Raw genomic sequence first — 20330 nt, forward strand, 5'->3', positions numbered from 1 at the left:
TCAGGACTGTGTAAGGAACGATGATATCAAAATGGAACTGGGAGTGGACTTAATAGAAGAGAAGCTAAGGAATTTGAGATTAAAATGGTATGGGCATGGAAACCAAATTCCTGGCACAAGAATACAACATATATGCCTAGAAAGAAGAGCTGACAAAAGAAGACCAGTAGGAAGACCTAGGAGAGAAGAGGAGGGAATTGGGAGTCAGTGGTGAAAGACAACGATGGTGAAGACTCATTCAACACCACTCTACTTGGCATGCTGGAGAGGTTCTATGATGATGATGATGATGATGATGATGATGATGATGAAGTCAGAAATGTTATAACCTGTAATACATTACATACAGTACATGAAAGATATGAAACTACTTTAAGAATGAAAAACTGTAGTATTCACAAATGGTAATTTATTTTCTATGTTGAGTATAAATAAATACATTACACACACAAATTACAGCTTTAAATTATGTTCTTCATAAGTTATCTTTTATGGGTACTGAAAAATAGTCATTGAACATCTTTCTCTTCAGAACTTCACTTATATAATACAGGCTCTATCATAGTACCTGTATGCAGTAAAATCACCAATCTTCTTGCCATCCTTATAATTGCAAGATTTAAAACATTTGTCACAAAAATAGCAGGGATCGATGCACACCTTATCATTTCCTCGAGTGACCCACCTGAAAGATAAACATATTGTATTCGAGCAATACGTAATGAGAATTCCATTGATAAATCACAGTTATAAAACAAGGAAGAAATCATTAATTTGCACTGAGCAACTGCTACAATACTAATAAAGTTAAACAGATAATCTGCCAGTCAATACTTTGTCACATATGTATTTCACCTTCATTAACGACTTCCTTTGTGTGGTTCTTTAGATTGTCACATTCAAATAAACAATCAGTTAACAATAAACATTATCAGAACACCATATTTTCAAAGGAACATACATAGTAATATTTAAAACATTAAAATGATATTATCGAACAAGTACCCTGAGAATGCTAATGGAACATGCCAACACAGTAGTGTTCTGAAAGAAAATAACCAAATTGGATGCCATTTATGGTATACCTGATATTTGACAGAATGTCATGAAGTCATGGTGCAAAATACTGCCAGATGTAGAAAATGACTTCTTACCTTGAACAGGAGAAGATGTAAGCAAGTCACCCGTAACTGACAAGGCCTCCAATATGGGAGGATTCAAACACCAATGAGGGCAATATTCTTGTGAACACGACTTCCAACATACGCCTGACAAAGACTTTGTATGCATGACTGCATACAATCCAGTCAAAGATGAAGGGTCAGATGAACAGGGAGAAGAAGACGACAACAGAGATGATAACCCTTGACGATTACCGCCCTATTAGTATTCTCCCTGTACTAGGAAAAGTACTGGAGAAACTAGTACACAAACAAATGATAGCATATCTCTTACATCATAACTTACTCGACAGATATCAATCAGGGTTTAGATCGAACTACAGTACCAGCACAGCATTAGTAAAAGTAACTAACGACATTCAGCTAGCAATGGATAACGGACAAATGACAATTCTTATTCTTCTCGACCTTACAAAGGCATTTGATTGCGTAGATAAAGACATTTTACTAGCTAAATTAGAAATGATGACATTTTCTAATAATGTATTATGCTGGGTACGTTCCTATCTCAGTGGACGTAAACAATGTGTGTCAGTGGGAGACAATATGTCTAGGTGGCGAAATACTGAGATGGGGGTAGCACAGGGTGGGGTGTTATCACCACTTCTGTTCTCCCTATACATGAATGACCTATCAGAACAACTGACGAACTGTAAATATCACTTATACGCTGACAATATCCAATTGTATATTCATACCAAGCCGAATGACATACAAGAAGCAACCATGAAATTAAACGAAGACTTATTTAACATTAACGAATGGACTAGTAGCCACTGCCTGAAGGTAAACCCATTAAAATTGCAAGCCATCATAATAGGATTTAGAAAAGCGCATGCCAAGTTAGAAAGCATCAACATAACGGTTGTCAAGATCAGTGAAACACCTATAGCACTGAAAGACTCCGTTAAGAACCTTGGAATAATTTTTAATAAGTATTTAAGTTGGTCAGAGCATGTAACAAAAATTTGTCAACGTGTATTCGGTTCATTACACTCACTATACAAACTGAGGGATTTTCTACCTGTCAAAACCAGGAAACTGCTCATTCAAGGACTAATACTACCAATATTTGATTATGGTGATGTAGTCTATAATAACATAAGTTGTTCACTTGGTTCTAAACTTCAACGGGCGCATAATGCCTGCATTCGATTCATTCTAAATGTTCCGCTCCATTCCCACATCAGCCCATTCCTCCATCAGCTGTCCTGGTTAAGATTATGTGATAGACATAAGTACCATGCTGTTTCTCTTCTTCACAAAATACTGCGAACAGGTAAACCACATTATCTGAGAATAGATTTCAACTACCTCTCTCCCTCAGGTAGAACACCCTCAAGGTCATCAGTACGAACCCTGCTGTCCATTCCCATTCATCACAGTAGTACGTATAACAAGTCATTTGTACCGGGGACCATACGTTCCTGGAATTCTCTCCCGGCTGAAATTAGAGACATAAGCAACCTAAAGCTATTCAGAAGAATGTGCTGGAAATTTTACCTACACTCAGATTAATTTACTTCAAACAAACAAACAAACAAACAAACAAATTAATTAATTAATTGCGGCCATGAAGAATAACACAGCATTGCAGTGTTGAGACATGCCGCTTAAATACATGAATAAACACAACTTTGATTATAATGACATTTTGGCAACAAGGAAAACATATAGTGTGATGAGGATAAAGTGAAACTCTTCTTACAAACATTACACAGCAGCATTTCTTTTTTTATTTTTTATTATGTCTTCTTGCTGCATTTTTAAATCAGTGCAGAACTATGGCAAAATAACAGAGAAATCTCATCATGAAACTCTAAGAAATAACTGATGAATTCCGGCAAAAGGAAAAAATTCCTGAAGATGGGTGAATCATACATCCATTACACAAAAAAAAAAAAAAAAGAAAGCAAGACAGATCCAAACAACTATCATGGAATCTCACTTCTTCCAGTGCACTACAAAAATTCTCTCCAAAATCCTCATCAACCATACAGAATCACAGTGGATTTGGGAAAGGACAATCATGTGCAGAACAAATTATTAACCTGAATATTTTGATGAAATATTTTTGCAACACAGTAACGTATGTCGACTTCAAAGAAACGTTCAATGCAGAATTTCGACTAGATCTAAAGTCAACAAACCTCAAGGACAGAGACCAAACCTAAAGTAAAATTTATGGAAGAATTGTGTGAGTCAGAGGATTATCCTCATTACTCTTCAACTGCATCCTTGAATACAACTTAAGAGAATGGGAAAAAGCAGGTGTACCAACACATCAACTATGACCAAACGTGTAGAATTAGACTGTCTAGCCTTTGCTGATGACATGGCATTAATTGCCGAAGACATCTCGGATGCACAAAAACAACTTAAAATAAAAGACAAAAACAGACTACAAATTTTATCTGGAAAAAAAAAAAAAATTCATGACAGCAATCAAAACAGCACCAAATTAACATTTTTTTAAAATTACATATTTCATGAATGGGTCAGAACAACCTATCGAAATTTTATAATAATGAACAAACAAACACATTATTATTTTTTATTTAAATTAATTAGAATCTTGATTTTAACATATATGCAATTAGTTATCTGGCCGGCAACATAATTTTAAAACAATAAATGATGTAATGAGATATGACAAGAACAGCTGTTCTCCTTCACCTCAGGTCAATGCACGATGTGCAATACACACTGACATGCTCCTGACATGAGAAAGCTTTACAAACAGCACATTTCGTTGTTTGATTTTCAGTCCTTCCTTGGTCCACATACAGTGCAACGACCATGTTTTTTGTTGGTTACATCTTGAGAACTGGTACCCTCAACTTGAAAGAGCTTCACCTTCACTGCTCGTGGAACAACTCTCTGGATTCGTTCTCTGCGTAGTTGTTCCGTCATTGACTTTCCAAAGTTTTTCTAGAATAAACACCTTTTATAAAGTTTCTTTGCATTGTAATTGGGATTCCCATGTATATAGAGCACATAAGCATTTATTGCTTCTTAGGCACACAAGACACTATGGTAATGTCTCACTGGAATCCAAAAGTTGATGACAACAGATCCCGAGATCGTGATGGCATAAATTCACAAGGAATTTCAGGCTTGTTCCTGCGGAGTGTATCAACCAACATTAGTTTCTTTTTTAGAAGCTCACTAGGCAGGGTAAAGTCGGTGAAGAAATTGTCTATAGTGACGTTTCGCCCTATTCCCTCGATATCCTTGACAAGTCTCAATACTAGATTCCGTCCCTGGTTCACTTCTCTCTGTCCGTTTACTGGTTTACCGGTGTAAACTTCAATGGCACACACCTAAGCCATATCCATATCCAAGAGGAGCCATAGTTTATTCCATATTTTCCTCTTGGTTTGGTAGGTAAATACTGCCTAAAGGGGCACTTTCCCCTAAAGGGAACCAGCTGTTAATCTACAGTAGCATTTTCATATGGAAAAAACACTTTAGGTAATTGTGATACGAACATATCAAAGACATCCCTTTATTGCTGCTAACATGTCATTACGTCTATGGGCCATTCATCATACATGTAACTAGCTGATGTACCCGTGCTTCGCTACAGAATTGTATATTGTATACAGAATTCTAGGTTAGGTAGTGTAGCAAGATTGTATTATATCGCATAGCACTTAACATTACCCTAGAAACGCGACGGGGAAGTCACCAAACGTCTTCTCATATGAAGACCGAGTTAGAGAATTTTCACTGTAATGGCAGGCCCCCTTGCCTACCATCAGTCACAATCAGGTTGGGGAGTTTTCATTATAATGGCAGACACTCACTCTCCACCTGCCTTTTTACATCTTCAGAAGGACTGTCTTAGTAGTTTTCCCAATTGAAATGAACATAGGTCATTACAGTGACGTCAGTAGGAATGGCGCGATTAAAAGCAATGCTTTCATACGAAATACTTGATCAAATGAGAAAACATTTTCTCACTTTTAATGAACAGTACTACGCTGCTGATCTAACAGTCCAAAGTTCCAGAGCTGGAATGACCAAGCCGCAGACAGCCGTGATTCGTGAACACACTTCGTCTTATTTCGGCCGGATGACGGTGTCGAATAGTTGAGACTCCCAGGGCAAAAATTATGCCCTTTTACTAATCTGTTTCCTAGGAGTACCCGATGAGTCTGAAAATCTCAGTTCACTACACAGGCGGCGGAAAAATCTATCTGACTTGGAGGTAAATTTTTCCTCCAAGCCAGAGGAGAAACCCCCTCTTCACTGCTAATTTGGAATAAAATGAATGTAGAATTTAATAAAAGTGAAGAGGAAGAAGCTTTTCTTAAGAAACAGCTCTTTTCAGGGTTGAATTTTGAGTTATTTAGTGAACTGTGGTGCTATCATTTGGAATAGGCCTAAATTGTAATTCTAGAAAAGGTCATACTACTACTACTACTACTACTACTTGAGCCTCTGCCTTAAGTATGCAGACTGCTCATTCAAACCAACACGTCAGAGTAGGGGTCGAATAGCTGGAATACTATGATGAACCAGTGTTATGTACCTGTAGTATCAGAAGATGTATGAACCAGAGGAATGGCATGCTAATGAAGAAAGTTTTCCAACTCCCCAGTTATTTCCCGCCAATATTCAGTCAGGTTGTTATACTCGGTACGCAGCAGTAATCCCATCTATCTGAATTGAGCGGCAGAAGAGACAAAGAATATCACAAGAAACAATGGTCAATGTAATGTTATTGTTGATCAATACTGTAGGCCTTCACATTTAGTTTTCTTCCAACTCTGAAATACCACTCTTATCATAGTTGGTATGGTAAAACATAATAAAACATAAATGGTCAGAAATTGTATTCTCTATAACTTTTGTTATGTAGTACTTTTCGATAGGACCAATAACATAGGTATTTAAAAATTAAATTGTAGGTGTCTTCCCCTAAACTACAATTTCATCCAGGGTGAATAAAATTGTTTATAACTTATACTGTAGTTTCTTATTCCCCGACTCTATATACCGACTTTCATTAAATTCTATTAACCCATTTTCTCGTGGCTCGGCGTTGATACGGACTTGGCAAAAAAATTCAAATTCTTGAATATCTGCGTTATCAAAGCTGGTACGGTAATAATGTATGACATGAATGATCAGAAATTTCATTCTATATATCTTTAGTTATGTAGTATTTATCGATAGGACCACTGAATATATAAATATTTGAGAATTAAATTTTAGGCCTTCCCCTAAACTACCATTTCACTCTGTGTGAGTAAAATTATTTATAGCCTAGATTGCAGTGGCTGATTTTTATTAAATACTCTTCAACCATTTTCTCGTGATGTGTGTACATACATACATACATACATACATACATACATACATACATACATACAACAGACAGACAGAAATTATGGAAAAGTAAAAAGTGAAGTTCCTTGTTACTATAGACATGACCGATACAGAAATACCATTCTTTTCAAATTCTGAGCAATGTACAGACAAAACTCTTATTTTATATACATAGATTTATTGAACAGGAGTAGTCAGCAACCAAAAAATATTTTTTAAACACGTCAATAACTACTAAATAAGATGAACAAATACACAAGGTCTCGTGGATACAGAGTCTATATTTTTCAATTACAAGCAATTGAAAATAAATCTGGGTAGATTCGACCCATTCAGAGTAGAATCAGCAACAACAAAATCTCGCTTGTGAAAGAATTTAAATACCTTGGGGAATGGATCACAGTAAATTGCAATGAAAAGAAATCTATAGAATCGAGACAGCAGAAAATGGAAACTGCTTTCAAATAAAAAATATTTGTAACAAAAAATGTATCTCCTGGAACTGCAATATCAAAAACTATAAAAGAATAATGAAATCAGAAGCACTATATGCATCAGACACACTCAATCTCCACCACAAAGCACTACAGCAGCAGGAGTTTAAAGAACACAAAATTACGGGAAAATTGTAGGATAAGAACCAAAGATGGAGTATGTTACCCTAAAGCCAATGCTGAAATCTACAAACAAATCCCCAAAATCACAGATACAATGTGCATGTGATAAATCCAATTCCTGGAACACCTAGAAAGAATAGACCCAAACAGGCTATCAAACAAAGTCCACACATTCCAGAAAAATAACACTACTAGACTGAATTGGTAAATAAAGACCTTGTAGAATTAGAATTGCTAAATCAAGAGGTTAATTAAAAGAAATAAGTTTCATAATGATAGATCTGTATTGAACTGTGATTACAATAGAGTAAAATAATATATTATTATTGGTCCACCTTTTCAATACAAAATGAAAATTACATAAGACAGTAAGAATTTGTTTTTAAATATGTCAAAAGGAAAATTTAAGCGTGATGTGATGAGCTGAAGAGAGAAACGGAGGTAGGAAAGGATCAAAGGAAATTAAAAACAAATTCTTACTGTCTTTTATTCAGAATCAAATTTATGGTCCGCATTGAACTGCGAATTTATATCCATCCACCTTTATTTAACTCCATATATGTTATTCCACCTCGTGAAACATCCATCGTCCTTCAAGATTCCAGAAGCAGAAGAGCTTTTTCCTAGTATCATACTTCGCATCGTCTATTAATTCTAGTTTATAAACATTTTGAGAAGACAATGTTACGATTCTTTATTTTCAATTGATCTCTGAATGAACAACATTATCGCTTAAGAACCAAGGTTTTTCGATTTCCATTTCCACGATTTATACGACGCACGGGACTTTTTTAAGGATCTCTATTTTTTAACATAATATAGCGCTTCTCTGGTTTCCTAAACCTCCACGCGCAACAATTGCCTTGTTCCAAAAAAACTGAAGAGCCTTTCCAACATCCATGTATTTTGACGTCTATCAATACCTTATAAAATACGACGTAATCTTCTTCGAATATACAACAGCTAAGAAGAAGCCAGCATTCAACCTACTATTCTTCTTTATTACATCATTTAGTGCACAGTGGTCTTTTATAATATACGGCGCACCGAACTTTACATAACTTCCGCTCAGTGCTTCGTCAATTGGAAGAGTTATTATTTTTAATATATCTCTACTCAATTTCCCACATGGTATGTACCTTTAAAAAGACTGTACTTGTGTTTACATTGTTTATGTTTTCTTCGATATTTACACTTTAATTTACTTCAGGCTGATGATGACCTATTACTAGGTCGAAACTAGTCCCTATGTAATTTTCATTTTGTATTGAAAAGGTGGACCAATAATAATATATTATTTTACTCTATTGTAAATCAAGAGGACCGAGATGCAATCATAAGAATCATACAAACATGGGGTTTAATTGGGGGGAAGGGGAGAGAAAGAAAGAGAGAGAGAGAGAGAGACTACACGCACGTGCACACTGAGTTTTAACAGAGGAAAAGCTAGATGATATTAGTGAGAATCTTGAACGGTCACCAAATAAATCAGTCACAAAATGAGCACAAGTAGTAGTTTCGATTTCCTCGGCACACACAGCTACAAACCTGTTACACATGAAACCGTACAGGTTTACATGGGCCTATTCTTGTATCTACTGAATGATCATTTATTCGACCCAAAGCTGATGTTCTTTTCGGATGAGGCCTAGTTTCATCTTAATGGTCGTGTGAACAGTCATAACTCTAGCTTTTGGTGTGCAGAAAATTCTAATGGTGTTTATGAAGTCCCTCATTATGATAGGAAGATTGGAGTTTGTGCAAGACGAATAATAATTGGGCCTATTTTTTTCAAGACGACAGTAAATGCAGAGAGCTACCAAGATGAAATTTTGACCCCATTCTTCCATAAGTTAACGGAAGAATAATAATCACATGGGTGGTTTCAACAAGATTCAGCCCCTACTCATACAGCAGAAAATTCCCTTCTTACAATCTCGGAAGTGTTTGCAGACAGAGTGATCAGTACTGGTCTATTTCCCCCCTCATTCTCCAGATCTAACAGTGTGTGACTTTTACTTCTGGGGTAAACCGAAGGAAAACATGCAACAAACAAATCCTCACACATTGCAGGAACTGAAAGAAAACATTACAAATGAAATCAGAAACATTACGGTGGCAGAACTCATTTGTGTCGGCCAGAATGTGTGGGTGTTTTAATTATTATTGCATCAGAAATATCATTTACACAGTTCAATTATGCATACTAAACCACACAACAAACCATGACAGAGATAAAAATTAAAGCACTTCTCACCAATCTAGCAACCTAGCAACATAAAGTGCATTCCGTGTTGCATGAAAAGGATCATCTTCAGTGCAGGAAGATGGACACAATGAACACTGGAGCATATGCGGCATAGTTTGTTTTTCGCCACAGTCACATTTGATGTTGCTAGCATCGATATAGCCCCATCTTGCTAGGTTGACTTTGGATATGCCTACTCCTGTCCTCAGTCTGCTCAAGGACTACCAGTCAGACCGGTCTTCATGACATCCAGGTTGCAAACGTTCTGCAACTGTGATCTGTCCTGGGATGACGGGGGACCTTAGCTTCCCAAAGATGTACTCTTGTAGTGTTAGGTGATCCAGTAAGTTCCTAAGACGTTCGTAGGAAACTTTTTCTTGACTTCAGTCTCTGGACTGGAGGTGTATGGCCATGCAGGAGATGAGTATTTTCTTGCTCCACTATAGTCCTCTCCTTGTCTGCAGCTACTTTCCTCCGAATACAAGGTGGAGCAATCCCTTCAAGACAATAGAGTTTGCCAACTGGAGTAGACTTTAAGCAGCCAGTCACTAGCCTGCATGTCTCGCTGAAGGCCACATCCACCTGTCTGGCATGGGATGATGAATACCAAACAGGACGTGCATATTCTTCGACGGAATAACAAAGTGCCACAGTAGATGTAACAGAGGGTTTGCGGTTGACTACCCCACTGTGAACCACCAAATTTACATATTTCTGTCAAAATGTGTCTTAAGTGTCACAGATGCACCAAGAATTTAATGCATACTGTAGTTCATTTCTTTCATCAGTCCACACAGAGTTCATAATTGAAAAAGCACTTTCCACGCAGGCATTGGTTCCACAGATGAAAATGCTAAAACAGATTCCTTCCTCATGAAATTTCGTGAAAATTTGTACACTCATATTCCAGGGACAAATTATCGCTGGACTGGAATTCCATATCGGCCATTTGGATTCTATTACTTTTCTTTACAAGTTATAATGCTCAAAGTACTAGGAGCCATTCACACTAAGGCGATATAAGATAAGCGATATATAGTAAGGAATATATTGCGACGATATATTGCTAGGAAGGTTCATGACACTGGGCGATCAATCGGCACGACCTGGGTGATAAAAATTTGATGGGAACGCAATTCTCACTACATCAGTTACAAATATGAGTTCAAGTGAGGAAGACGTTGTAGTGGCTTATTGGTTCATGCGTAGGATGAGAAGAAAAAGGAAATACTGGGTGCATCCCTATAATCTTACCAACGCGCACCATAGCTTGGCTGTTGTTTCTCGAGAGCTGTCTCAACATAAATCAAAATTCAGGAAGTTTTATCGGATGAATCCTGAAAACTTTCATTTTATGAAAAGCCTAGTGTCACGAACCCTTGAAAAAAAAAAAATATTCACACTTCAGGAAGGCCATTTCTTCAGATGAAAGACTTCTGATTACTATAAGGTAAGTAGATATGAATACAAAAAGCAGTATTAATAAAATTTAGCAGTTTTAATTTGATAATTTTTTACAATTTTTTTTTTTTACAACTTGTACCAGTCAGTTCCACTTTCTTGCGGCAGTGGGGTAATCGAATTGAAAGCCGAAGTCGTTGCAATATTGCTCATGTGAGACAGTTTGTAAGGTGTCATGATGGGATGGGGAACTCCATACAGAAGAGCTGGAAGCAACTGAAATACTGGATTCCACATTCTCCCGTTCATCCTCCTCTGCACCTAAATAGGTTGGGAAAAAGGTATGTTGTAAATAGTATATTAGAGTTTGCTAATGCAATTAAAGATGTCGAGTGTAAAACTTTTCCTATTCCTCTAAAAAACTAGAGAAAGTGACCGATGTAGGTCGGTCTGTTGTGTTAGAGTCAAGGAATGATATTAATGCTTATGGTGGTCTGGACAGGTTAGGTACTTTTAAAACTGTATTGGAGAATAGTATTAATGTGCAAGGTAGACAGACTAGGTTAGGTTCTCATCAGTTCACTAAAATCAATGAACCAGTAGAAACAATCATGAGCAACATAGTTATTTTTCACATTAATGTATGAAGGCTTTCACGGCCGGTGTCAATATAATAAAATTCTTCCGGGCTGTTATGCCGTGGTCCACTCCTCTCGCTTCTCCCAGACGTTTCGACTACTGCTGCGGTAGTCATCTTCTGTGGCGTCGTGTAGATACGCTCTCCTGTATCCCGCTGGCGACTGCAAAAGTTGTTTGGGAAGCAGCTGTATTTATATGTAAGTGTGTGGCCTCCAATTGGTTCGCGCTGTGCAAACCGACATCTGATTGACTATCTGAAAGCACGACCTCCGATTGGGTCGCGCCGAGCAGCTTGACGTTTGGTTGGCTATCTGAACACACGACCTCTGATTGGTTCGCGCCGGGCATGGATTCTGACTGGGTCGCTCCGAGAAGTCTGTCGTCTGATTGGATCTCGGAGTGCACGACCTCCGATTGGGTCGTGTCGAGCAATGGTCGAAACGTCTGGGAGAAGCGAGAGGAGTGGACCACGGCATAACAGCCCGGAAGAATTTTATTATATTGACACCGGCCGTGAAAGCCTTCATACATTAATGACCCACCTCTACGGGGAGGATATTTATCGTTTAAGTCGTCAATTTGAAACGCTTCGCAAGAAGAAATCCCATCTACTTTGCTCTCTTACATTTTTACTCCGCTGCCGCGACACATGTGTTATTCCACAATTTCTTCGACAGAAGAGACTTTTTTCAACTCCTTCGGCACACAGAATTTATAACAGGACTGAACAAGCCCTTCTTAGGGAACGTATTCATTTTACTCGTAAAGAACTGGCCCTCAATGATGAACGGCTTTTATCACTACATTTGACGACAGGCAACTCGATGCACTGGAGTGACTGGGACCGAATTGACAGGATTACTTACAACACCATGGAACATCAGGAGAAGAAGGATACGCTACGGCAGAAGAAAAAGTACCAACGCGTAAGTGGCAATATGAGGACGAGGGATCCGATCGACAGAGTGGACACTGCTCGGACAGTCGTTAATTTATCTAACCGTTCTTTAACAGAAGATGAAACTACTGTTCTTGCAAAAGGAGGCAATTTTGCTGTTACACCGGCGACCATCCCAATAGAAGATATTATTTCCAACATAGAATCAGGAATACGTCAGTTGCCGCCAGAGGTTTCCGAGGAAATACGTCACGACTGTTCCAAGATACTCTGCAAGGCCAAGTTACCTAAACGTAATCTTAGCAAGAAGGAGGGGCTTGCTCTAAAGGATTTAAAAGCCGACGAAAGTATTATCATATTAGCAGCTGACAAAGGTAATGCTACTGTTATCTTGAACACCATGGATTATGAACATAAGATCAAAGAACTTCTTGATCCATCGATCTACAAAAAACTTCCCCGTGACCCGACTATGAGTATCCTGCGCAAGACCAATACTCTCATTAAGAAATCTTCTATTTCACCAGAAGAACAGAAGAAGCTGAAGAAATCAGAAGCCTTGTGTCCAAGACTATATGGTCTTCCTAAGGTCCATAAGCCAGACGTCCCTCTTCGTCCCATCGTTAGTACCATTGGCTCTCCAACGTATGAAGTCGCAAAATATTTAAGCAATTTACTGAAACCTTACGTAGGGACTAAGGACTCGCACATCAAAGACTCGGCCCATTTCATAAACAGATTGCGACACTTGCGAGTACAACCGGGGGATATACTTGTTAGTTTTGACGTCGTCTCGCTGTTCACTATGGTACCAATCAAGGATACTCTTGAACATATTCAACATCTCTTTGCAGAGGAGACAATAGTTTTATTTGAACATGTACTTACGACGACATTTTTCCAATGGAAACATGAATTTTATGAACAGACAGACGGTGTTGCCATGGGAAGCCCACTTAGCCCTGTTATTGCTAATTTTTATATGGAGTTCTTTGAAGAGGAAGCCCTGCAGACTGCTGTAAATAAACCCAGCTGTTGGTTCCGCTTTGTTGATGACACTTTTGTAATATGGGGACATGGAGAGGAGGCACTTGACGGTTTTCTTACCCATCTGAACAGTATTCATCCTCGTATACAATTCACTGTGGAGAAGGAAAAGGATGGAGAATTAGCTTTCCTGGACGTGCTGGTGAAGAGGAAGAATGATGGATCCCTAGGGCATCAAGTATACCGAAAACCAACACACACAGACCGATATTTAAACAAAAATTCGAATCACCATCCTGGGCAGAAGCGCGCCATGATGAAGACTTTGGTGGATCGCGCCCTTCGTGTCTGTGAACCAGAGTACATCGAGAAGGAACTACGGCATCTTGATCTAGCCTTACAAACTAATGGCTACACGGTACAAGAGGTCAGGAGAGCACTCCACCCCAGAAGACAGCCAGCGAATAGTAAGCGAGAAGAACCCAGGAAGAAAGGTATCGCTTATTTGCCGTATATACGGGACGTCACGGATCGTATTGGAAGGCTCCTTGAACGTCACGAAGTTAAAACCATTTTTCAGCCGACCCAACAGCTACGGAACATGGTACGTTCTGCCAAAGATCCACGTGACCCTTTAACATCTACTGGGGTCTATAGGATACCTTGCAGCTGTGGAGCTGTTTATATTGGCACGACTGGCAGAAGTGTCAATACTCGCCTGACGGAGCACAAAAGGAATTGTCGCCTGGGGCAATACGACAAATCAGCAGTAGCGGAGCATGCACTGCTTGACGGAAATCATGAGATCCGTTACGAGGATACTGACATACTGGCCACAACATCCCACTTTCACGCCCGTCTCTACAGGGAAGCAATCGAAATACATAAACATCCAGATAACTTTAATAGAAAGGAGGAAGGACTGAAACTCAGCAAGGCCTGGTACACCCCTTTATATAACGTACGGCCGAAGTTTACTAAGATCAGGGACATTACAGTCAACCAACCAGAGGATCCATTGCTCGACACGACCCAATCGGAGGTCGTGCACTCCGAGATCCAATCAGACGACAGACTTCTCGGAGCGACCCAGTCAGAATCCATGCCCGGCGCGAACCAATCAGAGGTCGTGTGTTCAGATAGCCAACCAAACGTCAAGCTGCTCGGCGCGACCCAATCGGAGGTCGTGCTTTCAGATAGTCAATCAGATGTCGGTTTGCACAGCGCGAACCAATTGGAGGCCACACACTTACATATAAATACAGCTGCTTCCCAAACAACTTTTGCAGTCGCCAGCGGGATACAGGAGAGCGTATCTACACGACGCCACAGAAGATGACTACCGCAGCAGTAGTCGAAACGTCTGGGAGAAGCGAGAGGAGTGGACCACGGCATAACAGCCCGGAAGAATTTTATTATATTTTTCACATTAACTTACAGTCAATTAGAAATAAACTGGATGAATTAGATGTAATACTCAATAAAAGGCCTACTGATGTTTTGTGTGTAAATGAGCACTGGCTGACTAGAGATGAGACCAATCTATATATACCTCATGATTTTGAATTAGGAAGTATTTTTACTAGAGATTTCCCACTAACACATGGTGGAGCTGCAATATATGTTAAGAAATCACTTAAATTTGAAGTAATAGATGTTTCCTCCTTTTGCATTAATAACCTATGTGAATCAGTAGCTATTAGATTGTGTGAATATGATTTTGTTGTAGTATCTGTGTATCGTGCCCCTAACACCAACGTAAAATTATTTATATCACAGAGAAGTTGATTTCTTATTTAACTTGTAAATATGATCAAAAGATTGCTATAGCTGGTGACTTTAATGTAAATACCTTAGAGGTATCACAAAATACTCAAAACTTCCTTAATATGTTAAGATCGCATGACTTATATTGTACACATGGTGAACCCACAAGAAATAATGCATGCCTAGATAATGTTGTAACCAATGTACACAAATCATTTTACAAATGTTCATTTCTAGGACAAGATGTATTGTCAGACCATGGTGGTATTTGGGTTGAATTTAAAGTTAACTATAAGAGAAGAGTTATCGAGTCATCAAAAGAATTAAAATGCATCAGGCGTGTCATATCAATTAAAGGGGTTAATAAATTCAAAGACAAATTAATAAGAACAGACTGGACTAGCCTTTATGCCATGAATGATGTCAACTTTGCATTTTCTTATTTCATTAACACGATAATTATATATTTTAGTTCAGCCTTCCCTGAAAAAGCTGTAACTATAAAGGCCAACAGCTATAAACCAAGAAATAGAGTTAAAAACTGGTTTATGCCTAATTTGAGTAAAATGCGTAGCATTATGTTAGCTTATTATAATAAGTATAAATTAAATAATAATTTACAGGATGAACAAATATTCAAAAACTACAGGAAATTATATAAAAAACATATACATGAGGCTAAACTTGCAGCAAATGACAGGTATATCCAAAGTGCGAACAATAAATGCAAAGCTGCATGGTCTATCATAAGAAGTGCTAGTCATACTTTAAATAACAAAGATGTGATTCCTCTAGAACCTGATCCGTGTAATAGGTATTTTATCAATGCACATGAAAGCACATGTGATCAGGATAATAGCATTTCATCAGATGGGGATGCAAGTAAACATAATTTCTCAGACTGGTTGCATAACTTTGATCTTCCCTCAAATGTATTGAATAATGATTTTAGGTGGGTGGAAGTAAATCTGCAGTCAGAAGTATTGTCACAAATTTGAATTCATCTAGTACCCAAGACATTTATGGTCTCTCTAACAATACAATCAAAGCCGTTATTGACATGATATTAATGCCATTGACATTTTTAATAAATTTAATGCTTAGACACTGTGTTTTTCCTGAGTGTTTAAAGATGTCTAAAGTGATACCTATCTTTAAAAAGGGGGATAGAATGTGCCCATCAAATTACCGCCCTATAACAATAGTACCCATTCTGAGCAAAATGACTGAATCCTGTATATTTATACAACTCGATGAGTACTTTTTCAAAAATAATTTGCTTTACAACAAACAGTTTGGATTTAGAAAGGGTCATTCAACGATAAAAGCAGTTGAATGTGTCATCAAAGACATATTAAATAATTTTGAGAATAAATCAGTCACAGGTGCTACATTAATTGACCTGACAAAAGCTTTTGATTGTGTCTCACATGAAATCCTAATTCACAAGCTTGGTTATTATGGAGTAAGGGGTCATGAACTGAAATTAATGGCATCCTATCTTCATCAAAGGAGACAGATGGTGGTAATAAGTGATAAAAAATCTGGTATGGAAACGGTTAAAGCAGGTGTCCCACAAGGGTCTGTTTTGGGACCTTTCCAGGCATTGGTCTATATCAATGACCTAGCATGTAATGTTCCCTGCACATCAGTTCTATATGCTGATCATACAACTTTCGTAAACAGTAATGTTGATATCACAACACTCAAAACCAAGTCAACACAACTGTTAAAATTGCTGAAAACTGGTTTCATCACAATAAATTAACTATTAACGTCACAAAAACAGAAAATATCGTATTTACCCTGGATCACACTGTAAATAATGGCTGCCGTAATTCTGTTAAATTATTAGGCCTACATGTAGATACAAGACTTACATGGGAAATACATACATCAGAACTCTGTAAGAGATTAGCCAGGGTGTGGTATCTGTTGCGGAAACTGAAAACCTGCATCAGTCGGGATATGCTACTTGCATCCTATCATGCTTTCTTTCACCCTCATATACTGTATGGGATCAGGTTATGGGGAAATTGTCCCACATCAAATAATGTATTTATATGGCAGAAAAAGGCAGTCCGTCTAATTGCTGGATTAGAATTTAGAGACTCCTGTAAAACTTCCTTTGTGAGCCTACAAATTATGACAGTTCCCTGTTTATCAATCAATCAATCAATCAATCAATCAATCAATACTGATCTGCATTTAAGGCAGTCGCCTAGGTGGCAGATTCCCTATATGTTGCTTTCCTAGCCTTTTCCTAAATGATTTCAAAGAAATTGGAAATTTATTGAACATCTCCCTTGGTAAGTTATTCCAATCCCTAACTCCCCTTCCTATAAATGAATATTTGCCCCAGTTTGTCCTCTTGAATTCCAACTTTATCTTCATATTGTGATCTTTCCTACTTTTATATATTCTTACAAATATTATGCATGTGAAAGAGAATCTTTCCAAATTTAAAGAAAGATCTACAGTTCACATGCACGACACAAGATACAAGAATGATCTGGATACTCCTTACTCCAGGCTTAGTAAAAGCACAAACAGCCACTGTTATCAACAGCTTAAGATGTACAATAAGCTTCCACTACCTATTCGAACATTAGACAATAGTGCATTTAACAGGGTACTGTCTCAATTCTTAAGGAAAAAGGCATGTTATAGTGTAGAAGAGTATGTGGTATTTCAAAAACTGACCTAATATAGGTAGCTAAAATAATTTTTCTAATGACTCAGGCATAATTACTAAGATATTGTATATATATTATTTTTATTAATACTGACAATACCTAGTGTACATTTTCTGTACTTGATGGTGGAAGAATAAAATATCTAAAATATCTAATATCTAAAATATCTGACAACTTATGTAAGAGACACATTGTTTGTGTTTTGAAAGTTCTCTTACGACGCAAGCTAAGGTTTTTCAGATCAGGTAAAAGAGAAAGAAGGAAATGCTGGTCAGTACCTTGGTCAGTTTTATTGAGAGATTTTTTCATTTTCATCCATTCTATAAAAGCAACGTCGACTTTGTCTTGTCTCTTTAGTTTTTTGTGTGTTTGAGTTGAGCTTTCACGAGCAGGTTTTTCGATTAATTGCACGGAAGAAGCTTCATCAGGAATTTCCTCTTCAAGAAATGTCTCACTTCCGTCATTTTGATTAGTATTGGACTTCTCTACTGCAGTGTCTTCAATGTGTGCCGGACGTATCTCCTCCTTTCAAATATGGTTGCAGAAAAACTAAATGCTCAGTCAAATAATAACTTTTCTTCGAATTATGGCTAGCCCCAGACTTTGGTAGTTTCAGCGATCGCACATATGCTGTCCGGATATTCTTCCATCGCTCTCGACAGTTCTTTTCTGCAACAAAAGTTTTAAAAGTAGACATCGGAATGATTTATTTAAAAATGTTGTTTATTAAAATGAAAGCATAGGTATTTACGATTTAAAACCCTAAATTTATTTCATGTATTATTTATATAGTGCTTATTTTGTTTTAATGGCAAGGTCAAAATTGTTGACAACACTGACACAAAATTATTGTGGTTTCAGGTATCTAGTTACTGGAAGCAGTTTTCAAGATCTTTCCTTGCAATTTTACAGAGGTAAATCAACTATCAGTTACATTGTTCATTCGACTTGTGCTGCTATAAGGTCCCACTTACGACCAGTGTATATGCCACAACCAACAGAGGAAAGTTGGAAGCAAATATCAAAACGTTATTATGAGTTATGGAATTTACCTAACTGTATTGGTTCTCTTGATGGCAAACATTTCCGCATTCAGTGTTCCCTTAGTACAGGATCCACAGATTATAATTATAAAGGGTTCTTTTCAATAGTTCTAATGGCTTTGTCTGACGCAGATGGAATGTTCACCGCAACAGATGTTGGAGACTACGGACGGAATAGTGACGGTGCTGTGTTTCGCAAATCAGCAATCGGCAAATTATTGCAGGATAATAAATTGAAAATACCAGAAGCAACTCACTTGCCAGGCGAGGCAAATGATAATCCTTTTCCGTTCTACTTTGTGGCAGATGAAGCATTCCCTCTCCAACATAATACAATGCGGCCATTTCCAAAAAAGAGTATTAAATGATGCCAGAAGAATATTCAATTTTCGACTTTCAAGAGGCAGAAAAAGTGTGGAATGCACTTTTGGAATGCTAACATCAAAATTTCGTCTATTTGACCGACCAATTTATACCAACAGAAGTAATGCTGTACAGACGATTAAGACAGCATGCGTGCTTCATAATTTTATACGCAGACGAGGAGGACAACCTTATGTTCTACAACAATTTAATAAGTGTTCTGTGGTACCAGCATTATCAGATAACAGTACATTCAGTGAAAACAACAATTTGAATGCAGCAAACCGCTTACGAAATAAACTAGGTGAATACTTTCTGAAACCAACTGGTGAAATCTACACAATGGAGATGTGTCGGTTTAAAAGACCCAGCCCTTTAGTACAACAATTGTGGGCAATGTGTCATTAATACATTCTTTATATACCTGTATATAAGGTAAATGCACTGGTTCTCGACATGTTATGGATTTTTTTATGTTTAAAATATGTATGTACCGCCTGGCGTGTTTTAGAAAATTTCTGAATGGGTCGTGTGTAACCTCAAAACTTTCTTAACTATCATTGTTGAACAGAATTAAACATTTTTTCGTACGGAAAGTTTTCACTGAAAAATGCAAATTTTCTTCCAGTATTCGACATGTCAATTTTGATTTCGGCCAGTATCCGACACCTTAGTGAACTAGTAGTCGACGTATGTAACGTCGGTAATGTTCAGCGCACAGCGATGAAACAAACAATTTCGGTGCAGTATGATTGTGCATTACGTAGTAAACAATGATACCAGGTAATAATCACAAGCTTTCAAGTTTGATTATCTTGAAGTTTAGACAAATAATTAAAATTATATTTTGTAGTTTTTCCTGGACCTCGCGTGTACGATAAAGTAAGGAGGTCCTTTCGCAACTAACCTTGAAATGATTTATTCGATTACGGTACATGGACAGATTACCTCAAGCTTTTACTTCACTTTACAACCCCCTCTACTCATTTGACCTCCCGAGGCTTAGTGGACCGCGTTCCAGTGCTTGTACCATGCTTCAAATTTTGTGACACAGCCGGGAATCGAACCTGGACCTCCAGGGGTGGCAGCTAATAACGCTAACCACTACACCACAGAGAGGGCCTGTGATATTTTTTGAAATTAATCTACAATT

General features: G+C 37.8%; 1 protein-coding gene across 3 annotated transcripts in view; it reads right to left on the reverse strand.

The window, feature by feature from the left end:
- Positions 1-392: 392 nt before the first annotated feature.
- LOC136858262 (snRNA-activating protein complex subunit 3) overlaps positions 393-20330 on the reverse strand; it is a 118232-nt gene continuing 98294 nt past the window's right edge. For 2 of the 3 annotated variants that reach the window (XM_067137665.2, XM_067137664.2), the window contains one exon: positions 393-685. In XM_067137665.2, coding sequence (XP_066993766.1) covers positions 541-685 — 145 coding nt within the window. In that variant the 3' untranslated portion in view covers positions 393-540. Of the gene's footprint in view, positions 686-10906; positions 11106-20330 lie in introns of those variants that run through there. The other variant, XM_067137666.2, reaches the window with a different exon arrangement.

Source organism: Anabrus simplex, chromosome 1 (assembly GCF_040414725.1).
Source record: "Anabrus simplex isolate iqAnaSimp1 chromosome 1, ASM4041472v1, whole genome shotgun sequence".
Classification (NCBI taxonomy): Eukaryota; Metazoa; Arthropoda; class Insecta; order Orthoptera; family Tettigoniidae; genus Anabrus; species Anabrus simplex.